The following is a 24741-nucleotide window of genomic DNA, read 5'->3' on the forward strand; positions in this document are numbered from 1 at the left end:
GAGATGAAAGCTCTAGCCAGTCTCTCTCCCTATCACAAGATTCCTTATTCATGCCTTTGCCTGGAAACTGGATATAGACACCACTTAAAAAAAATGTTCTCACCATTTAAAAAATGCTCATTTCATATTTTTTTCTACTCCACAGGCAGATCTATCTGTGGTAGTTTTAGTCACCACTATCTCTCACAAATCTAATAAACACATTTTAAATTATATTTACAGAGATTGTGATTGAAAGAAAAAACAGATGTGATATGTAGACTAGAAAAACACAAAGATTTAATATTAGGTGATATACCCAAAATCACAAGCAGAATTTGGTACCTTAGAAAATATCCTACTTAATATTCTGTTGGCAGGTACATCAGCAACAAAATGCCTCATAAATATTCAGCTACTCTATACCTCTGTTCTCCAGCTTCCAATGATTACAATAATATAATTTTGTCTAGAGTGAAGAAGCAAATGGCAATTAAACCCACAGGCTCCCTGTGAATTAGCATGGATTATTCCCCACTTTAAAATAAAAGGACAGCAAATCTCATGCAAATTATTTGTGCAAGTGATCACTTGTTCACAAATAAGAACAGAATGAATATGGCAAAACACGTTTGTGAGCCCTTCAAAGATGGAGGCCAGATCCCATGGCTTCTGTGGTCCCTCCTGTAGATATGGACATTCAGTTGTCACTCAACTACCTGTATAGTGTGGGCTTTTGCATTTCCTTTTTGAAAATGAATTTTTATTGAGATAAATGTAGATTCACATGCAGCTGGAGATCCTTTGTACACTTTGCCCAGTCTCCCTCAATAGTAACATTTTGCAAAACTATAGTATAACAACCAGAATACTGATATTGATAACATTCGCCAATCTTATTCAGATTTTTCTAGTTTTACTTGTACTCATTTGTGTATGTATTAAGTTCTATATAATTTTTTTTTCACTTGTGGTTTGGATCTCTACCACCACAGTCAAGATACTGAACAGTTTCATACCACAAGGATTCCTTGTGTTACCCTTTTATAAACACACTCCCTTCTCTTCTATCTTTCCTACCAACTCTACTCTGCTGCTTGTATCCCTAACCCTTGAGTACTACTAATCCACCCTCCATTTCTAAAATTTTGTCATGTCAAAAATGTTAATAAATGGAATCATATAGTATGTAACCTTTTGGAATTGGCTTTCATTTTACTCAGCATAATTCTCTGAAGATCCAGCTAGGTTGTTGCTTGTATCAATAGTTCATGTTTCTATTTCTGAGTAGTATTCCATGGTATGACTATACTAGAATTTGTTTAGCCATTCACCTGTTAGAAGACATCTGGACTGATTTTAATTTTTGGCTATTAGAAAGAAAACCTGCTATGAACATTTTGTGTACAGGTTTTTGTGTGAACATAGGTTTTAAATTCTCTGGGATAAATGCCCAGGAGTGCAATTGCTGGGCCATATGATAGTCACACATTGAGTTTTAAATAAAACTGTCAGACTGTTTTCCAAAATGGTTGTACCATTTTATATTCCCACCAGCAATGGATGAGTGATCCTGTTTCTTTGCATCCTTGCTAGCATTTGATGTTGCTATTTTTTTTTCTTTTAGCCATTCTGGTAAGTGTATAGTGATATTTCATTGTGGTTTCAATCTGGATTTTCCTACTGCTTAACTGTATTGAACATGTTTTCTTTTGATTATTTGCCATTTGTATATCCTCTTCAGAGAATTATCTATTCATGTCATTTTCCCATTAACATTTTTTTTACTGTTGAGTCTTGAGAGTTTTTTGTTATATATTCTAGCCCTTTGTTGCATATATATTTTGCAAATATTTTCTTCTAGTCTGTAGATTGCTTTTTAAAATCTTTTTCACACATGAGCTTTCATGGAGCAAAAGCTTTTATTTTTGATGAAGTCCAATTCATGAATTATTTTTTTCTTTTTGTGGATCATACTTTTGATGTCAAGTTTAAGAATCCTTTGCTTAGCGTTAATTTTTTATCCTTTAATCTATTGAACTCACTTCTAAGTTCCAGGAGGTATTTTTTTGTTTGTTTTTGTTTTAGATTCCTTGAGATTTTCTACATGGACAGCCATGTAATCTGCAATACCTTTTATTTCTTTGTCTCTCCTTACTAGAGTACCTGCAACCTCCAGTGCTCTGTAGAGTAAGAGTGGCAAAAGGAACATCCTTTACTGGTTCCCAACCTTAGTAGGAAGGCATTCAGTCTTTAACCATTATAGTTAATGTTAGCTGTAGATTTTTTGGTGATATTCTTTATCAAGTTGATATAAATATCCTCTATCTCTAACTTGCTTAGAGATTTTATCATGAATGAGAGATATTGTCAAATGCCTTTTCTGTATCAATTGAACATGTTTGCTAACCCGTTGTAATTAATTGTTAGACTTAGAGTTTGAAAGAATCTTTAATTCCTATGGATCCTATGGACATTTGATTGGATTGCCTATATCCAGGACATGAATGATTCTTCAAGGCAAATATTATTTCAGGGCATGGTTGTAATTTGGGACTCCCATTGGATTTCTATCCTTAGGCTTGCAAAGATATCTCTATCTTTTTATTTAGCACTGCAATGCTCCTGTAAGTTTTATGTCACACTATTTTGAGTTTGCTTTTTTGTGAGCTGTTCAGAACTTGCAGAACTTGGTTTTTATTATCTAAGTTTGTCATTGGTTCTTTCAGGTAAAGTCTCTTTATTCTCCTGGGTTTTTGGCGGTTCTGTGTAAACCAAAGGCATGCACTTATGGTTACTAGACAACTGAAGCAGTGACACACATTGTCATATTTCTTCTCTGAAAATTTTACCTGTGGAACTCTCATCTTCTCATCACTGCACTTCTGTGGGCCTCATCTCTAAATGATTGAATATGATCTCTAAAACTTAGATCTAAAATTCTGTGATTTTAATTAAGGAAGACTTTTTATTAATAAAGACTTTAGAGGAAAAACTTGGTACAATAATCCCCCCAGAAAAAACTTTTCCTCTGAAAGATTTCAATGGGAGTTGTGATGAAATATATAGATCCAGACTTCAGGTTAAAACAAAGCAATGCAAATTGCATTATTTCCTCAGCGATATCTGGTACTTAAAATGCCACCTGTTTGCAATTTTGTTCAACTTATTTGTTTTTTTCTAAATCTTGTGCTTCTTTTTGAGATGCTTACTGGAACTGTTAATAACAATTAACATCTATAGCTCAGGCCTCTCTAGAAAAAAAATATCATGCCTAACTCCCTTTGTGTTCTAAAAGACTTTCCCATTACTCGTTAGGATTCCTCTAACAGGGTTCTTTGAATGCTGCATCGAAGAAGATAACTTAGGCTTTTGTGGTACTTAGTATTTTATTGTTTAAAAAGTGAATGCAGCTCAATCAATTATTTGTAAAGTAGTGGGAATTGTGAACTCTTCTCTTAACAATTAGTGCATTCATAGATAACAATTCAGGCTCTGGGATGCCATACTCCTCCAATGTGATATAAATGACACTTTAACAGGCTTGCTAAGCCAATTGGCCGTGGTAAAGCCATTTGCAAAAATGGAAACCAAGATCTTGGCAATTCTTTTACTTGTAGTTATGGACAAATTTGAAGGCAGAAAGCTTGATAGAAATATTGTACTGCTGAAATATACATTTCTTCATAAGGCCTAACAGAATGTGAACTGCTTATAATTGAAACAATATTGTAAAATTAAGTGAAAAGTACTTCTTATATAACTTTGACTTTTCTTATAAATGTGTGTACTTTCATCAATTACAGCCTTCTGATTGTCACTCATTCTACTTGCTAATGACCACAGAATCCTAAAGAATATTCTCCCCATATCTCAGTATTTCTATATATGCAAATTAAAAGTAACTTTGATGCTCAAGACAGTGAAACAACTTAGTTAATTATTTATCACCATACTTATTCCTACATCATAGGTAATATGTATCTCAGGTAGATAAATTCAAAGTGCTAATTTCTTCCCAATGGTAAATATGCATGATTTCATTTTAGGTGATTTGACCTGGGGAAAAAAAAGAAGACTCAGTCTTCAATTTTACTATGCACGATTTTCACTTGGATGTTCTACCATCACTCCAAATTCCACTTATCCAAGTCTGAACTGGGTGTTTTTCTTCTTAGTGGGGCTGTCTTTCCAATTTTCCTATATCTATGAATATTGCCACTATTTTCCAAGTTGCCTAAAAGCAAAATTTGAGTTCTCTGAAAGTTGTCTGTCTTCTTCATCTCTTAAATCTCTTTGTTACCCTACCCTCTCAATTCTTCCTTTCCAATATCTATGGGATTCCACTCATCTCATTCCAAGTCCTCATTATTTCCACTTATTCAGTTATACAAATATTTATTGGGCATCTACCATGTGCTAAGCCCTGTGCTAAGCACTGGGGATACAATGATGAGCAAAGAAAGATGAGACCCCTGCCCATATGCTGTAGCAAGGAAGGCAGTTATTAATAAGCACACACAAATGTAAAACTGCAGCCATGACAAGTACTATGGAAAAGAGGTATAAAGTGTCATAAGAGCCTAGAATAGATTGGTTTGACCTAGTTATGGAGGCCAAGGAAGGTAGGCTCCCCTGAGTAAGTGACGTATGAGTTAAAATCTAAAAGATGTGTAGAAGTTAATGAGATGAAGAAAAGTGGGGAGAATATTCTAAGTAGAGGTAATAGCATATGCAGTGAGTGGCTTTGTGGGAGGAAAAAGAATGCCAAGTGTTGGAGGACTGAAACTAGGCTGATGGGCTGAAGTCCAGAAAACAAGGGAGAAATTCACACAAATTAAGGCTGGAAGGTAAGTAGGGACCAAACCTTGCATAGCTTTATAGGCTCTATAAAGAAAATTAAGAAAAAAATCTTATGAATAATGGAAGGCCACTAAAGGGAGCTGAGTATGAGTTTGTATGTGTGTGTGTCTGTGTGTGTGAGAGAGAGATCATCAAATTTGCATTTTAAAAAGATCATTCTGATTGCATTATGGAACAGTTGAAGGTGGTCCAAGAGTAGAGGCAGAGTCTGGTTGGGAGGTTACTGCAGTAGTCCAGATGAGAGACTGATGGCGGCTTGGTCAGGAAGGTAAGTGATAGAAATGGAGAGAAACAGATGGAGTTAAGAGATATTTAGGAGATAAGATCCGTAGAATGAAGTTATGGGTTGGCTATGGCCTGTGGAAGAGAAAATGAAGGAGACAGAGGGACAAGAAGGTTTTGGTTTATTATAACTGAATATATGATTGTACCAGTCACTGAGGGAATACTGAAAGAGGAACCAGTTTGAAGAGAAGATAATGAGTTCAGATGAGGTATATTGAGTTTAAGGTGTTAATGAGATATCTAAGAGGTGATGTCAAATAAGCAATTGATTATATAAATGTAGAGTTCAGAATAGAGGTTTAGTCTAGATATAACTTTGAGATTCATCTGTGTATAGGTGCAAATTGGAATTCTAGGCATGGAGAAACTATAGAGTGAGAAGAGAAGAGCTGCTGGGACCAAGCCTTGGGGAACTCTAATATGTAATAGCCAAATAAAGTAGGATGAGTTTGCAAAGGAGACAGAGTGGTCAGAGAAGAGAAAACCCAACAGTGCATTATGTCATGGAAGTCAACAAAAAGGGTATTTAAAGAAGGAAGAAATGGTTGACATTGTCAAAAGTTGTTGAGAGGTCAAGTAAGATGAAGTTTTAAAAAAGTATCCATAATATTTGCCTATATGGAGGCCACTGGTGGCCTTGGTGAGTGTTGTTCAGTTGAATGATGGTGCCAGAAGCCAGATTAGTGTAGACTAAAGAAAGGGGCAGAGGATTGTGGAGACAGCTAGTATAGGTACTTTCTTTAAAGAAGTTTTGGTGTGATGGGGAAGAGAGAGAGAGGGTTATAGCTAAAGAGGAATTCTGGGTTTTATTTTTTTGTTGCGGGAGACTGAAATATGTTTTAAATAATGAGAGAAGGGCTACTTAGGAAAAGGACAGATGACTGCTGGTGTAAATTTCCGGAGATGGCAGCACAGCTAACATTCCATTTGTTGACTTCAATTATTTTATTTCCTATGAAATAAGAGACATTGTTACTTGATAAACATTCAGGGATAGAATTCGAGAATGGGGAAGGTAGTAGGATGGCTGAGCAGTGTAAAAAGCTTACTCGAGGTTGGTGACCACGAATTTATAGAAATACTAATTCATTCTCTTATGTGACTATGTCCATCAGTGCTTGACTATTCAAGTCTAGGTGTGAAGGTGATAAATAGTTAGGTTGGCCCAGAATTGGCAAGAGTGAGGTGGGGAGAACTTTACTAGCTTCTTAAAGGGACTCTTTGTCTTTAATTTTTTCCCATGCCTACCCATCCTGCATGCTGTCACAAAATTCATTTTCCTTAAAAACTGTTTTTTATCAACTCATTCTCCTTGCTCAAGAATGTACGCTCTTATGAATGTCACGGTTAAGAGCACAAATGATAGACCTTGGTTTGAACTCCAAATGTGAACCTGAGCAATTCATATAAAGTTTCTGATACTTTGTTTCTTGAACTCTGAATTGAAGGTCATTGTAGTATCTACCTTATTAGGTTGTTAGGTATATTAAATGAAATAGCATGTAGCACAGTGCTTGGCTTGTATTAAGTACATGAAACCCACAATATTATTTTCTCTTATCTGTTTCTCCACCTTACTCTTCAGGTTCCATCCTAGTCTGACATTTTTACTCACCCCTATCCAACCCACTCCCTCCCAGCTAGACTGATCTTTTCACTGCCTTCATATTCATTGCTATGTGCCTTTGTCTTCTCTATGCAAACCTCATCATTTCTCAAAGGCCTACATCTCCTAAGAGAAAGCTTCATTAGCTTGAAGCCAGCATTGCTCTCTCACCACATTTATACCCCATTGTACCTTAGAGACATTTGGGGCCTGATTATATTCTATAGTTCACTTTATTATAAACATTATTATTATTTTATTGTGTTTTTATTGTTTTGTTTTAAAAATATTATGTTGTATTTTGTCTAAAAATATTTCAGTAACATGACTTATCCAGTAAGAATGTGAGCTCTTTGAGGGAAGGAATCATGCCATAAACGCTATACATTTCTTGCAGGACCTAGAATACTACTCATAATACTTGTCAAATTTAACCGACTTGAATTGAGACATAAGCTAGGCTCCAGTGGTCTTCAAAATGGAGTGCAGAATTCTAAGATATACAAAGACAATACATTAGAGTACGTGAAGAAAATATTGTAAAACTATTTACATTTATTTTTATCATATTCTTTGACATTTCTATTTTTGTATGTTTATAATGTACATAATATAAATTTGTTATATATATACATATATATACATATATATGTGTGTGTGTATATATATGTATATATATATATAGTGCATATACAAAAAATTTCAATCTTGAAGTTCCAGATCAAAACTTTTTAAATCTATAGTATTTAGGTAGTAATAGAAATTTGATCAAATCTAAAATGCTAAGTTTTTATTAACAACAGTTTATTTTTTGAGCACTTATTTTTGATATATACTATACTAAGTGTTTTACATGCATTAACTCAATTCTCAAAACAATTTTATAAGGTAGGTGTTATTATCTCACATTACAGAGGAGGAAATTGAAACACAGAGAGGTTAAGTAACTAGTCTAAGGCTACATAATGAATAAGTGATGGTGCCAGGATTTAAAACTACATCTATTTGAATCCAAAGTTGGTCCTATTTTTTGGAAGATTTAAAACCACACAATCCAATTTCTTTAGTAGATATAATACTATTCAAGTTATCTATTTCTTCTTAAGTGAGTTTTGATAACTTGTGTCTTTTAAGAAATTGGTCCATTTCCCAAGCTAATCCTCTTAATCAGTGCACTACTTTAGCACATACACCTTTTCCAGGAGTGCCTATTTTTTTAATGGAGACACTATGGAATGGACATCTTCCTATTTGTTACTTAACAGGGCATTATGAAAACCATATAGAAATTTTAGAAAGTCTAAAATCATTGTATGAAAAGCCAAATAATTATATGATTTGATTATATCTGATACATATATCCTCTTAAAAATATGACAAATAAACAGCGACTCATGGACATAGACTATAGACAAGTGGTTACCAGAGAACTATAGACTAGTGATTACTAGTGGGATGGGGGAGGAGGAAGGAGGTAGATGAGGTAAAGGGGGTCAAATATAGGATTTAGGGGGAGGGTGAAGTGGGTAAACGGGATCAAATATATGGTAGCTGAAGGATATAGGACTTTGTGGGGTAAACATGCAATAGAATATACAGATGTCAAATGATAATGAACACTTGAAAATTATATAATTGTATTAACCAATATTACCCCAATAAACTTAATTTAAAAATATAAGAAAAAAATACAAACCCTTTCTTAAATTGTCTGATTTCTAAAATCAAATCCAAAGTAACATATGCTTTTCTATTTTTTCAGTTGTTTCTGAAAATCTAACAATTCAAGAAACAAATACAACGCTTTCACAACAAATAGATTTGACAACCCCATCTCAAGTTACTGGATTAAAACCACAAAAAACCATTTATTCTTCTACAGTGGTGTCTAAAAGCATGCCTGTTTTTGCAACTGATCATACAACCATAACACATTCCAATACAACATCTCCATCTCTGGAAATGACTGCACCAAATTTTTTAAAGACATCCATAGCTGAGACAGTTACATTCACAGTAGACATTTTGTCCACTTCAGCAGCCATTGCTCAACCTACCAATATTACATCCATGGGCACTACTACCAATTACACAAAAATAATTAAATCTCCATCTTCAGAGAGCACAAAAACAACAAAAATGACTGAAGTCATTGCTGCTGAGACCTTTCATCCAACTATAGCTACTGATTTCCTATACACATCTGGATTTACCAAGAATTCAATTGTATCCAAAACTTCAGCAAATGGATCTCAGTTGGCCATTAGGAAGACATCTTTATTTTCATCTATTAAGTCAACAGCCATGTCTACATCTTGGGCCAAAAAGAAATCCACAGGAGCCAGGGCACTCTCTATCTCCACAGTTAGCCAGGAGTTTCTTGCATCTACAGTGGCTGGAACTGTACCTTGGTTAACGATAAAACAAACTTCACCTGCAACTACTTACATTGAGACTGCATCAGTATTTCCACCTGAGTCTGTGCTCATTGCCACAGCTACTCCAGTAGATGTTATATTTCCTAGAAATCAGACAGCATGTACATTGGCAACAACTGATACAGTAATACCATTTGAAGTTCATTCAATGACGCTCCCAACTAAGCCTATTGTGACGACTCCTGAGCTAACAGCTGAAACAGAATTGACATCTACGAATTTCCAGTATGTCTCTCCACCCAGAGTGGAGGATACAATATCTACCTTCATGCCAAAAGAGGATTCTCCTATGGCCCTTACTTTCAGGACATCTTCTTCATTCACTGGAGCTCAGAATGTACAGACAGTTATTGATGCTGAGACCACACACACAGCCTTGACTACTGGAATCATACTTGCATCTAAAGTGGTTGAAAGTATGTTTTCCCCTATAATCACTGGGCCAGTATATACCCAGATTACACCCACGGATGGTGAAAACTTGTTTCCTTTTATTTTCACTAGATCACCTTCCACGTTCAAGGCATCTGAGTCTGGTCCCACATCAATAAACGATGAAGGTGCCCATCTATTCTCTACCAGTGAGATCACTTGGATTTCCAGGCCAGACCAGACCCTGTTAACATCGGTATTCCATGGGAGTACTTCTAATACAGGACATTCATTCACAACAACTAATATCATTATCCCATCAGGAACACCCATAGAGAATAAGGCTAGCACTACCACTGACTCTATTTTTACTACTGATGCTATTGCAGACAGGTATACAACAGCTCTATCTAACTTGACATCTTTGTGGTTTACTGATTTCTCCACAGTTTCTGGAACAATATCCGTAACCAAACTGCATGAATTTAAACTTACCAACTTACTACTAAAATCCACCCCTATGTTTCCAGTAGCTGGAAATGAACTTCTTTCAACACCTAGGGAAACAGTTATTCCACCAGTAGATAAAATATATACCCTTGCTGACATTGAACCATTTTTTTCTACTGAGGAGAATGCTTCTGAGATCACACAAACAGACATAAAAGGTACAATTGCATTTGGAGAGACAACAATCCCTGTACCAGAGTCCACAACAACACAAAGATTTAATGCTACTGTAACAAGGAAAGAAACAACTTCCCATTATCTTAAGGGAAAATCAGAGACAACCGAAGTTTCTCCATTTGCAACAATGTTAGAAACAACAGAGGAGTCTGCACAAATGGTGACAGATTCTATTACAATTTCTTCTTTTCCTGATTTAGAAAAGTTATCTACTCCATTGGATGATGAAACTGTAACTACTGAGATGAGAGGAAGTTGGCTTTCTACACAATTGGTGAAAATCACACCTAAGAGTTCATACAATGGAATGACAGAAATCCTTAATCACGCCCGTACCTACACAGCACATTGGACTTCAGAAACTCCACTTGAAGGGAATCTAACTCCATCTCTCAGTTCTGGAGGTGCACAGACATTCCCTAAACCTCTGGGTGCTTCCACTACAAAAATGTTTGAGACCATTTTTGCCACTACCCATACAAACAGAACAGCTATGTCCTTGTCTGCTGGTATCTTACCTCTACAGCCTACAGCTAGCCATTCCTCAGCAACCCTTGTGCCTATTACCCATATGTTCTCACTGCCAGGTAATATCTCTGCTGTTGCCACTACAGTGGTGTCTAAAGAGACTAATGTTACCATGTCTGAGCCTTCTACATTGGCCAGATCCTCCACATCTATAGTCTCAGATGTTTCAACTCTGTCATCAGCTAAAGTGACCACAACATCGGTGCCACCATTGGATCAGACTGCTTCCACAATCAACTATATTGCGCCTACCCACAGTGTCTTGACTCACTCCACTTCAGAGGCCATGGTTATCACTGTTAAGATAACACCCACAGCAGTTCCCTCTCTGACAGAAACTCCAGTCCCCTCACTGAGACCTACCACTCTTATGGCAACTAAGCCTGAGCCCAAGCTTCTCTCCACCTCAGTTGACACAGTAACTCCATCCACACCCACTCTGGCCTGCTCTAAATTTCTCCCTAACAATGCTCCTCTTGTGTCCTCCACTCATATGATCACGACTATGTCTATACCAGTAGCAACCCAACCTATATCTCGAGTGGAGGAAACTTCTACTCATACTCTCAGCTTTCCATATACTTTCAGTAGTAGTGAAGATGATGTTACTTTGGTTACTGGCACCATAGAAACTTCTGTTGTTGACAAGACCATGCCCTCACACACCTCTCCCAACAGGCTTAGTACTTCAGTATATGGCCATATTTCTCAATTTTCTACACATCTTGCAAACACACTGGTCCCCACCCTATCAGTGACAGATGTTTTTACCTTGTCTTCTGACAAAAAGCAGATGACCACCTCCCTGGGAAACACCCCTGAAACTATGGAGGTGACAGAAATGTCCTCATCAAAGTATCCTTTTATTTCTGAGTCCCAGAGTACTTCATCCTTTGAATTGACAGATACAAGATTTGCTGAGACCAAAAAACATTCCAGTCACCAAACACATTCATCCTCACATATTCCACTTGCAACTCCACCTGATGGGATTTCAGCTTCATCTCCTGCTTCTGGGAGTATACCTACCTGGACTTCAAGTAACACAAATGTTGACATTTCAGAAATGTCTACCAATCTTAGGAAAACAGCTCTCCCTTCACAAGCTCTGACAATTACCACACTTTTGCCTCCTGAAAAAGAAAGGATGAGTGTCCTTTCAATATATACTCCTAGAACTGAAAAAATGATAGTAAGCACCACCTCTTTGACTCGCCGTTTCTCATACTATCAAGATACTTCATTTGTAGATACCCCAGCTCCCAAGACAATCAGAATATCAAATCCTGTAAACACCAAAACAACTCTTTCACACTTGCTTTCATCCAGGACTCAACCTGAGGTGACTTCAATTACCTCTCCCATTTATGAAAGCACACAGACCTCTCCTGAGTCCCTGTCTCTTTCCACAACTGGACTATCTAGTACTAATTTTACAATTGTTTCTACTGACAGGACCACTATAGTTCCTCCTGCTCCAAATGTAACTATGGCACTTCTTGGGAAAACCTCTATGGCAACATCTATTCCTATCTACCAGATGTACTCACTGCCAGTTAGTGTCACTTCCTTCACCTCCAAAATAATATCTGACACTCCCACAATACTAATGACTAAATCTTCTAAAACAGCACCTCCAGATTGTTTGAAAAGTCCCTCTATAGTCACTTCTAGGCCCGTGTCTGAAATGTCCTCAACATTTGTTCATGATTCTGCTTTATTACCTGTAGCTGTTTCTTCTGGCACTTCCACAACAGTTAGATCATTCTCTACTTTATTGTCTTCAATTACCCCTAGGACTACTATGCCCATACAAACATCTACATTGGATATCACACCTGTGACATATGCTTGGCTTGCTTCAAAAAAGACAAAATTTTCCTCTGCTTTTACTAATTCAGAAATAACAGAGATGTTCTCCAGGATCACACCTCCATCCTTTCCCTCTCCAACAGAGTCAACTTTGTTTTCTGTGAAAACCAATCCAATCACTGGGGTGGTTGGAGTGGTGACTCCCTATGTAGGCACCACTGCCTCCTCCCTACACAGTTCTAAGATCACTGACATTATTTCTTCCACTCTAAAGACCACATTTTCACCATTTCTATCAACAACCCAACGATCATCCCAAGGTCATGAGGCTACAACTCTGGGCATATTATCTGGGATTATTAACAGTTCCCTATATTCTGTAAGCAGTGGTAGAATAGCAGCTCTCACAAATACTTATTCCAGAATTGCTGCCCCTAAAAGTATGCTTTCATCTACTCCTTCAGCTAATCTCCATACTTCCTTGAATATTCAAGTTTCCTCATCTTTGACTAGCTTTAAGAGCACTCCTGGACCCACAAAAAGTATAAAATCCACCACTTACCTTTCTTTGAATACAAAAAAGATGACTTGCTTGTCAGAAAATACAATAGCTGAACTAACAAAAGGTGCATCTGTGAATGCCCCTGTTTTATACCTTTCATGGACTCCATCCAGCACAACTTCACCTTCTTTGACATCGTTTGTTTTTTCACCTCATAGTACTGAAACTGAGTTCTCTATTACAAATACTTCTCTTCCTCCTACATCCCAAATGGTTGAATTTCCAGTTCTTGGAACAAGAACTACATCTAGTAATGACAAGTCTCTGTTTATGACTTCCTGGAACACACCCATGGCTGAAGAGTCTCAATTTCCTACTTTCACCACTACTCATGTACTTACACCTAACAAGATGGAAACAGGGGCTCCATACCCTGTTCCTGGGTCTTTGTCAACAGTCACAGCCTCTCAGACTGCTCTTATATCTGGAGATGTTATGGCAATGTCATCGATTTCCACATCAGGAATTCTTCCTACCTTGGGGATGTCTGAGAGCCCTTCATTATCAATATCTTCAAGATCTGTCCCTACCATTTTGGTTGACATTAAGCAGACATTTGAGAAGACAACCACAACTATAACTCTTGGGACAATATTCCCATCAAATCCTTCTGGTGCTGCTTCAGGTTCTATAATTTCAAAGGCTACTACTTCACCCATGCTGATTTGGATCTTCTCTAGTCTCCCTTCAGGTTCCCCTATGGCAACTGTATCTAATATCCCTCATACTGTAATGTCATCTACAGTAGAGGTGTCTAAATCCACATTTCTGACTTCTGACATGATACCAACATACCTATTCACTAACTTTACAACACTACCCTTTCCTATTGTAAGCACCACACTCACCAAAACCACTACTATGCCTACAGGGGGCAATATCACTACTGGCACCCCAACTTCTCTCCTTCTGTCTATGAAAATCACAGATGGCAGTGAATGCATTTCCAAATCCCCTGAGGCTTCCTCTAGAACCGCTGTGACTGCCAACTCCAGGACTGTGTCTCAACCTTCATCCTTTAGCAGAATGAGTATGTCACCTCCTACAACTGATCACACCCTATCTATTGGGTCTACACTTCAATCTAGCCCTACAATAACATCTATGTGGAGCAGAATCCCAGCAGCATCAACATCCCCTACTTTAGTTTTTCCTAAGCCCACACTTGACTCCCTTTCAAATATAACCACCACTACATCCACTGCTACTAGAGCCTCATTTCCACTCATATCCACTAGGATAACACATCCTTCTACAACGATTCTGTCTTCATTACTCTCTTCCTCTTTTGAGACAACCTGGCTGGATTCCACACTTTCCTTTCTATCTACGGAAACATTGACTTCACGTATTGCCACTGAGGTCACAGGTATGTTTCACAATGTGTACAGCATGCATGCATGATGAGCCATGTATTTTCCAAGGTGGCCAGTTCTCTGAAGGCAGAAAAGGTAGAAGGGTACAGGTGTTTCTTATCCCCTTCAGACAGTGGGTACAGTGGATACCTTATCCAAACACAGAATTCTCTAGCTGTCTTGCTTATTTTTGTTTTATTGAAATATAATGCAAATGTATGTACCTTTTCACTCATATGACATTTCTAAGCATCCTTTCCACCCATTTTGTTTTTGATGCTCTGACTCTGATTCTTTCAATGTGGACATGGATCAAGAACCTCACCCCATTCCCAAGAAGAGGATTATATAGTCTTAGGTCTGACATATTGACCACATACCAAAAAACACTAGAAGATACTCTAGCTTTCCCTTTTTCATTCCTTTTTTTATTTCCAGCTTTATTGAATTACAATCAATAATTAGTTGCTTGTATTTACATTGTAATATTCAATGATTTTTTTCTAATATATTTGGTATACAATAATATATTAGTTTCAGTTGTATAGCACAGTGATAGAGATCTATATAACTCACAAAGCGATCACCCCACTAAATCTAATACCTTTCCGCCCCCTTACATATTTACTACATTATTAACTACTTCCTTTATGCTAGGCTTTATATCTCCATGTCTATTTTGTAACTATCCATTTGTACTTCTTAATCTCATTGCCCTTTTTCACTGCCCCCTCCAACCCCCTCCCATCTAGTAGCCCTCAAAATATTCTCTATATTTATGAGTTTATATTTTTGCTATTGTTGTTTATTTTATTCTTTAGATTCCACATGCAAGTGAACTTATGTGATATACGTCTTTCTCTATCTGATTTATTTCATTCAATGTGATACCCTTTAGGTCCCTTGAGGCAATATCTTTTTCCATCTCCCTCCTTTTAGTCTGTGTGTGTCTTTTAATCTGAAGTGAGTCTCTTGTAGGCAGCATATGTAAAGGTCTTGTTTTCTTATCCATTCAGCCACCCTATCTTTTGGTTGGAACACTTAATTCTTTTCCATTTGAGGTACTTGTTGATAGGAATGTAGTTATTACCATTCTTTATTCCTGTTTTGACACATGTTTTTTTTCTTCTTAAAGAAGTCCCTCCAACATTTTCTGTAACCGGCTTGGTGTTGATGAATTCCTGTAGCTTATCTTTGTCTGGGAAGCTCTTTATCTGTCCTTCGACTCTAAATGGTAGCTTTGGTGGATAAAGTATTCTTGTTTGTAGATCCCAGATTTTCACCACTTTGAATATTTTATACCAAGCCCTTCTGTCCTGCATGATTTCTTTTGAGAAATCAGTTGTCAGTCTTATGGGAGCTCCCTGGTAGGTAACTAATTGCTTTTCTATTGATACTTTTAAGATTTTCTTTAACCTTTGTCATTTTAATTATAATGTGCCCTGGTGTGAGTCTCTTTGGTTTCATCTATCTTGGGACTCCGAGGGTTGTATGTCTATTTCCTTCACCAGGTTAGGGAAGTTTTCCATCATTATTTCTTCAAATAGCTCTTCAACTTCTTGTTTTCCTTCAGGTACCCCTATGACATGGACATTTTTACATTTAATTGTGTCCCGTAGGCTCCTCAAATTATTATTATAGTCTTTGCTTCTTTTTTCTTGTCGTTCTGATCGAGTGTCCTTGGCTTCCCCATCCTCTATATCAATGGTTCGATCTTCTTCTTCCTCCACTGTTAATTCCCTCTAATATACCCTCCACCTCAGACAATGTGTTCTTCATTTCTAGCAGGTTCCCTTTTATAATTTCCATTTCCATTTTTACATTTTTTTGTTGAAGTTCTCACTGAATTCATCTATGCTTCTCCTAAGTTCACTGAGCATCTTTATAACCACTTTTATGAACTCTGCATCTGTTAGATTACTTGACTCCATTATTTCTGGATCTCCGTTCTGTTCTCTCATATGGTTTCTACTTCTTTGTCTTCCTATTTTGGCTGCCTTTCGGTGTCTGTTTCTATGTACGAAGCAAGACTCCTAAGTCTCCTGGTCTTATTAGTGTGGCTTTGTGTAGTAGGTATCCAGTGGCACAGTTCTGAGAGGGGTTCAGCCACAGGCCAAGTTTAGCCCCAGCCTATGCCCCTCCAGGGCCACCTGTTAAGATTCAGCAAGCAATCTACAGATGCTGTGCTTATAGTTGCCTTAAGAGGCCATGCCAGAAACCAAGGCCAACTGCCACCAATGTGAGTCTAAGCGCGGCTTAGCAAGGAACATAGGTCTTGCCAAGGACACAACTGGATGTGGCTTGGGTGGGGCCATGAGTTGGGGGAGGCAGAGTTTCAGGGAATCCTCTGGGTGGAGCGACCTCTGTCATCCAGTTTGACGATGTCTCAGCTATGACAGTGCTGAGTTCTCACACTGGGATGGGGGAAAGCTCAATAGAGGAACAATGGGTACCACTGGCACTTTTGCCTGGGAAAGAGCCTCAGCTCTGGCCCTCCCTCCAACAACTCAGTGTCCCCTGTAAGTCCCTGGTGCCCCCCGTGCAGCTCACCTTGTGCTGGTGCTCAGAGTGAGCAGGTCCATCACCAAGAACATCCACTTGCAAAAATGGTCTCTTTAAGAGTCATCTGCAGCAGCCAGCTGCAGCGGCCGCAGCCTCTGTACCACTCAGACTGGGCAGCCTCACGTCTTCATCCCATCTTACTTTATGTAGTTGCAGAATGATTTCTTATTTCTCTCCCTAGTTGTAGTGCTTCTGTTCATCTAGATCTCAGGTGTATTTGTTTGCTATTTGCTCCATGTTTCTGTCACAACTTTGATTTGGTCACAAGAGGGATGAACAAAGCCTCTATCATCTGTGCCATTTTTTCCACCTCTTGTGAATTCCTCTTATATAAATCTCAGCTTTCTCCAATCTTTGCCTCCAGCTGGCTGTGAATGCTTATCAGTGTCCAAGGAGTATTTGTCTTCTATATTGCTCAAATTTTGGATGTTCCTTCAACTATCAACATTCTAAAATTGAAATTTTACAGGACAGACAAAAGAAAGAGGAAACCACAGAGGAAAACCTAAAGCAGAGAGAATGGCATGGAAAAAATATAAATATTTTCTTGGGACAAATATTCTTTTAAGATAACGTTTAGTTTCGTCGTTATATGGATTATAAATCTGTTGGCTAATGAAAATTGAGGATTTGTGAGATTTGTGGAATGTCTATCAACTATGTATAATTCAGAGAACTGCCCAAACCATTAAAGCAAAAATGCAAAGCTACATCCTGTTTTGCTTTTGAATGTGAAGCCAACAGTGCTGGTTTTTGACCTTGAAATCAAGCAAAATTTAAGAATGAGACTTCATTGTTTGGTTTCCTTAAAATGAAGAGCAATTTTGACCAAATCAACAGAAGTTAAATTTCTTGAACTAGATGAGTAAAATTAATCTCCTTTTTTTAAATTACAGTTTCCTTCTACAATATTAAAATGAGCTTCTCTGTCTTCAGTGAAGAGCCAGTGATCCCCATTACCAGTGTTGTAAATGAATTGGCAGGAAATTGGGTAAAATAATCTTTTGAATATTTGCTGTATATATAAAATATGTGAATGTGTATACATATGACAAAAACTGACTATTAAAACTGAGCTTTGCTTTTTCTACCCATGATACATTTGGAATTTTTTGCTGCAAATCTATCCACTCTGTAATCATCACCATGAGTATGTATGCGGTTTCTCTTTCATAGTGCCAATGCTGGAAGCTTCTATGGAAAGTTAATATTTAATTTGATTAGAACTGTACATTTCCCTCCACTGACACAAATGCTGGATCTTTGCCAGATTTTCCTATTTGAGAAAAGTAAGAGAGCAGATATAACAAAGCGTATGCCATTGTTATTTAAATATTTTTTTGTTTTCTGCATTTTATTTTCTTCTCTTTCCTACAAAATAAGTGTTTTATTTATCCTTACATTTTTCTAATAGTAAGAGTACCAGATACTCTCTGTAAAAATTCAGAAACTGCATTCCGAAACCCAGAATGTAAATGTTATCTCTCTAATATTGTTCCTTGTATTAACTCTTCTTAACAGTTTGAGGTATATTCTTTCAGATTTTTTCTATACATACGATAACATGGATGCATATATGTTCTTTTACAAAAATATTGGAGTCCTACTAATTATGCTATTCTGCAACTTTTTTTACTTAGCCATCTATCTTTGAGCATAATCATGATGAGAAATATAGATCTACCTCATACACTTTAATGCATACATAGGATTTCACTAGATGGTTGTAATTGTAGTATTTTTTTTAATCCAGGCATCTATTGGTGAACATTTATGTTGTTTCTATTTTTTTTATCTATTTGGAAACAATGCAGACAATAATGCTCTTGAATTAAATTTTGAGGAATACTTGAGTATTTCTATAGGATAACTTCCTAGAACTGGAATTGCTGGATCAAAGGATATGAACATTTCACATTTGAATAGTTATCAATAGGTGACCTTCCGGATAGGTAAAGTATCCCCACCAACAATAAATGATCATGTCTGCTTCCTTTCTTTTCCCATTAGCATTTATTTTGAAGTGTATATGACATGATTATAAGTGCTTGAAAATGGGTCAGTATATTCATCTATTAGGATTGCCATAACAAAATAAACAACATTATTTTCAACATTATAATTCTGGAGGCTGGAAGTCCAATATCAATATGCTGGCAGGATCGATTTCTGGTGAGGTCTCTCTCCTCGGCTTGTAGATGGCCACCTTCTCATTGTATCCTCATGTAGCTTTTTCTCTGTATGTGTGTATGCATGCAGAGAGAGAGAGAGAGAGAGAGAGAGAGAGAGAGAGAGAGAGAGAGAGAGAGAGATCTGACATTTCTTCCTCTTCTTAGGAGGGCATCAATCCTACTGGGTTAGAGCTCCACATTTATAACTTCATTTAGCCTTAATAACCTCCTTAAAGACCTTATTTCCAAATACAGTCACATTAGAAGATTAGGGCTTCAACATATACATTTTTGGGGAATGTAATTCAGCTTACAACTGTAGGTAAAAACCAAGTGCAGCACATAGAAATGTTGAACCAACTGAAATTATGAATGCAACTTAATGATCACATTATCAGAGGTAACTTTGCTGGGTTAAGATAGAGGAGAACTAAATAGAAGAATGCTAAATAAAGGAATACTAAAACTGATATGTTTTGTCTTTTACAGTTGAAGTCTATATTTCAGGACAGTGAATTTTCTCTCACTAATCTGGCTATTCAAATTAAAAGCAGGTATGTAAATGTCATGTATGATGGGTCAAAGGGCAGTTTGAGGGCATTCTGGGTCTGCCTATCTGGAGGTGATTTCCTTTGTTTTTGCCCAAGATGTAGGGACTGCAGCAGTTTGAATTGCATCTTTCCTTCTGAGTGTAAGTTCTCTTTGGAATGAAAAAGAAATTTGTATCATTACTGTAGTGTATAAAGCCTATATGAGAGCAAAACAGAAGAAAATATGTAGGAGAAACAGTGGAATTGAACTCAGTTCCCTCTAATGCCCCTTTCAGCTTTAAAATGCTATGATTCTGTGGCTTAAACAAAAAAAAATCATGCCTTAAAGAGACGAAAGTCTCAGAATGGCCAATGCATGAAGGCTTTTTAATTTTAGATAATGCACTATGAGAAATTAGAAATTATAAAGGGAACTTGAAATGTTTAAAGTGAGGAATGCTGACTTGTCCAAGATGTGCCTGGGGCACAAATTTAGAGAGGTGATTGTAGTGAAATCGCAGGTTCTAAGTAGTACCAGGGAGACCATGACAGAAGCAATTGGTCATCGGAGAAATATTCCCTCTGTTCTTTATCTGTACATATACCGATCCTCTGTTAAAGAAATATCCAGAAGAATCTTTTTGAAAAATAGTCATGGCTCTGGTATACCACGGTAAACTGATTTTTAAAACAGTAAAAGTGACTGCTTATCTTCCACACACTGGGAATTTGGTTTCTACTGAATGTTCAAATATAAATAGGTTCAAGAAGCTTTACAGAAAGTAATGGAAGTAAATTTATGGTATGTTATTAAAAGAAAATTGGGGTGTCTGGAGTATACAACTTTCTTTTCAAAAATTGTGTCAATTATTTTCCTTATTACAAAAATTATATGTAGCTGTCGTAAAATCTTAAAGCTTTACAGAAGTATATAACTGGGATAGCAAGTCTCCAGAAAGCCGCCTTTTCCCACTCCCTTCAAGAACTCTGGTTAATGAATTATTTTACATATTCCTCTAGATTTGTTGCCATGCATTCGCTAAGAGAATGAAATCCTACTCTACATGCTGTTTTACAATTTTCTTTTCTTACTTTAGAATGTATCATGTACATCTTTTCAGGCAAACATATACAGATTTAACTTATTCATTTTAATATTTGCATAGCATTCTTTTGTATGGGTGTGCCATGGTGTATTTATTCAATTACCTAGTAATGGACATTTCAATTATTTCCACCCTTGCAGCTATATTTTTATATACCCTTGCTATTACTATTATGGGATAGATTCCTGGAAATGAAATTGCTGAGTCAAAGGCTTACCATCATTTTGGTATGCAAATAATGACCAAGTGCCTTGAAGTGTCTCCCTGGAGCCCTTCTATCATTTGAATATTCCAAGATGGGGGATTCTACTGTTCTGCCTCAGAATTGTCTTTCTCCTGAACTTGTGCCCTTTTGCATTTGGTACTCTATTTCATCTTTATATAATTTTTGGTGCTTTTGATACAGAGACACTTCTGAGGATGAAATAACCATGGACCAAGGTTTTGTAAGTAATTTTTCAAAAGAAATATATTTGTAACCCATTCTATACCGGATTAGATATAAGTAAATAGCTCTTCCACCCAAGTGTGTATTGTTAGGCCAGGCTCAATTGTGATTATTTAAGGTCAAAATACATTAATTTCTTTGAATACTACACAAGAACCCATTAAGAAAACCATCCTCAGCTTCTCTGAACTATGTGACAGTTTTTTGAAGCTATGGGAGTATAGAATGACTTAGGGATTATAAATGTTAAATGGAAATTCTGTGTTGTGGACTTCTTGTAAAAAAGCCTGGTTCTTCCAAGAGTGACACAGTTGCTTGCAAGACTGGCATTCACATGATAAATTCACTTTCTATTTGTGTATATTTGAAGTCAGAGTGTGACAAACTATCTCTCATCATCCTTGTCCCAATTCAGGCACTTATTCCAATGCTTAAAAATTTTACAATGTTAGGCTTTAAAAGGATTAGTAAGCACACAGCTTTTAAGGTATTTAAATATGAGATAAATATTTTGAATATATAAACTACAATCAAACCTACAATGCATTCCAAATTATTTACTGCTATTTAAAATACTTTTTTGTAAATAGCTGAATCAGAATTTTTTTAATACACTATAAATAATATGACATAACTAAAATCTCCCTCAAATAATAGGTGTAAAGGACTTTTAGTGATAATGTTGTCCCCATAGTCAGCCTGCCTGGGTTAGAATTCCTGCTTTTCCACTGAGACCTTGGTCAACTTAATTAACCTTTCTGTGCCTCAGTTTCCTTGTCTGTGAAATGTGGATAACACTATTATGGTTCCTCACAGGTCTATTGGAAAGATAGAGTGGGATTATTTATGTAAAGTGCTTAGCACAGGACATAGAGCATAATAAATACTTGGTACTGTTTACTATTGTCATCACCATGTTAAGCTTCAGATTCAGAAGGATTAGATTCTACTACCAGTTCTGGGACTCATCTGCTGTGTTTTACTGTGCATATCATTTAACTTCTCTGAGCATAGCTTCCTCACATAGAAAATGGAGTGACAATACCTGGATTGCTCACCTTACAGGGTTGGTATGAGGACTAAATATGCATTGATGTTTTTCAGGGTGATTTGCAGATGGCAATGTGTTACATAAATATAAAGTATAATTATGGTTGTTGTTGTTAACAATAAACTCTGTACTCAGTTGTGACATTTGTTTGAAGATTTCAGTGGCCATGTACTTTTCTTTTGCATTATTTGGAACAGAGAGAAGGGCAAGAGATGGCTACAATTTCCCATGTACTATACAGGTAGGAGCTCAGTTTATTCATAGCTGGTACATTTAGTTCTGATTTTCCTTCCATTAATTCTGTAAGTGCAGTCTGTTGGTCTGAGTTGTCAGGAAGAGATCAAAGTACCTGGTGGTTATTTTACAGAGGCTGTAATTTGGCTCTTGCCTTCACGAAATAAGTTGTTTCGGTTGGTCACAGCACAGTGTAGTAGCCTGTCTGCTACCTCTTTGTAGTGAAGATAAAATTGGGTCCAAAGTGGTCATAATTTTGGAACGGGGGAATAAAATGTTTGTTGTCATCAAAAAAGTCCAGAAAATACAGAGCAGGGAAATTGAACAAACAACATGGAAAGCATCCTTGGTCTTGTTCAGACTCATGGTCCAACTCCTCCCAGAACACTAACTATTGCTACCCTTCTTGATACAACCCAAGAAGGGCATATAGCCAAAGAAGGCTCATGGAAAAGTCATTGAAATATTCAGGGTGCTAAGAATAGAGGGTCTGTTGCAAGAAAAAGACAAGTTTAAATAAAAGGAGCCCTCTCCAGACTGGAACAATGAAAGCTGAGAAGAGATAGGCTCAAAATGAAATGGGTAGGGTGAGCAGGGACTTCACTAAATATGGATCAATGGAGGGGGAGGCATGGTTTAGATTGGACATAGACAGAAATTTTGAGTAAACACGGGCACATCTAACTTTTCACAGCTGATAGAAAACATAGGAAATGTGTTCTTCAAAAAGATGCATCTACAAATGGAGAAAAGGTATAGGTAAGTTTTTGAATCTGAAATGTGCTCTATAATGGAATGGTAAAGGTTTTTGAATGTTTGAGGACCTCACTATAGAGGTTGAGGTCAAGGGCAGCCTCATTCATTCATAACATATCTTTTATTAGAAAGGGTATTTAGAAATTAAATGCTAGGTCTTTGTAACCTTGGCTAAGGCTCAGTTTCATTATCTGTAGAGTGGGGATAATATGAGCACTATGAGGATAACATGAATCAAAACATGTAGAGAAAGAGCTCTACAAATGTTAGCTACTATAATTATTATCATTATTATTATTTTATTGTAGAAATCAGCCTTCTGTAGAACACATCTTTATAGATTAATTGAGCATGTTCTTATTTGCCTTATTGTAGTAATGATGGATAAATTGGAGACCAAAGGGGTTAAATGTTTTCTCTGAAGTAATAAATCCTGAATACTTCATCTTCTCTATTAATTATCAAAAAGTCTTAAAGAAATAGCATGGCTAGTCAATTTCAATATAATGCCAATGTTGCTGACTGTTCTTTTGAAAATAGGTTTTGAGTTGTTTGCTCAGGGCATCAGAAAATTTATCAGAAGATTTCAATATGCGTCTTATGTTTTTCCTTAAGATTTTCCACTTACTAGCTATAAAATGTTCAGCAGGTCAAGTTGCACTCTCTTGACATAATTGCAACATCTTTCTCTTTTGTTCTGCTTTTTTAGATGTGTTTGCCAAGTCATCATAAAAGCCAATTCTTCTTTAGCACCCGCTGAATTAATCAGCAGGATCAAAAGTAAAATACATGGCAACTTCATGTATGGAAATTTCACACAAGATCAATTGACGTTATTAGTAAATTCTGAATATGTTGCAGTGAAAAAACTAGGTAACTTGAGGAGGGATTTCCATATGAATTCACTCCCATTATTATAAAGCTCATAATGCATACACAGAAAGAGATCCTGAGTTCAGAGGGGAAAGAAATGGTCTTTATGTTCCTTTCCATGTCCTCAGTGCTTACCTGCCCTAACAACCCTTCTACCTTTCTTAAAAGAGGTTATTAAAACAAACAGAGTCCAGAGGGGCTACCAGAGACTTGGTCAGCTCTGGATTTCATCAGTGACCAGTCCATCAATGGAGTGGAAGGATTGTCTCTCTTGCATAAATACCCAGAGACCTGGAGAGCTTCCTCATTACACACAACAGCTGCCCAATAGATTCTCGGTAATTTATTGATTGATTTAACCAGGCTATTAATTTTGGAAAGTGATCTGGAGAGACAGTCTAGGATTTCTGTCATGGGCATTTTCTTTTTAAATTAGCAAGACTTTAATGGTAAAAGAGAAAAGCTATTAGGGTGCTCCATCTCCTTCCCATTGCTGCTGGCTTTCTTCCTTTTCCCCAGCAGA

The 24741-nt window shown here is 36.9% G+C and overlaps 1 protein-coding gene across 1 annotated transcript in view; it reads left to right on the forward strand.

The window, feature by feature from the left end:
* Positions 1-24741, forward strand: part of ADGRG4 (adhesion G protein-coupled receptor G4) — an 81924-nt gene that overhangs the window by 12681 nt on the left and 44502 nt on the right. Inside the window, exons 3-8 of the mRNA XM_016127491.2 lie at positions 8496-14501; positions 17946-18040; positions 19710-19774; positions 21263-21302; positions 22517-22596; positions 24055-24218. Coding sequence (XP_015982977.2) covers positions 8496-14501; positions 17946-18040; positions 19710-19774; positions 21263-21302; positions 22517-22596; positions 24055-24218 — 6450 coding nt within the window. The remainder of the gene's footprint in view (positions 1-8495; positions 14502-17945; positions 18041-19709; positions 19775-21262; positions 21303-22516; positions 22597-24054; positions 24219-24741) is intronic.

This window comes from Rousettus aegyptiacus, unplaced genomic scaffold, assembly GCF_014176215.1.
Source record: "Rousettus aegyptiacus isolate mRouAeg1 unplaced genomic scaffold, mRouAeg1.p scaffold_m13_p_9, whole genome shotgun sequence".
NCBI classification, from domain to species: domain Eukaryota; kingdom Metazoa; phylum Chordata; class Mammalia; order Chiroptera; family Pteropodidae; genus Rousettus; species Rousettus aegyptiacus.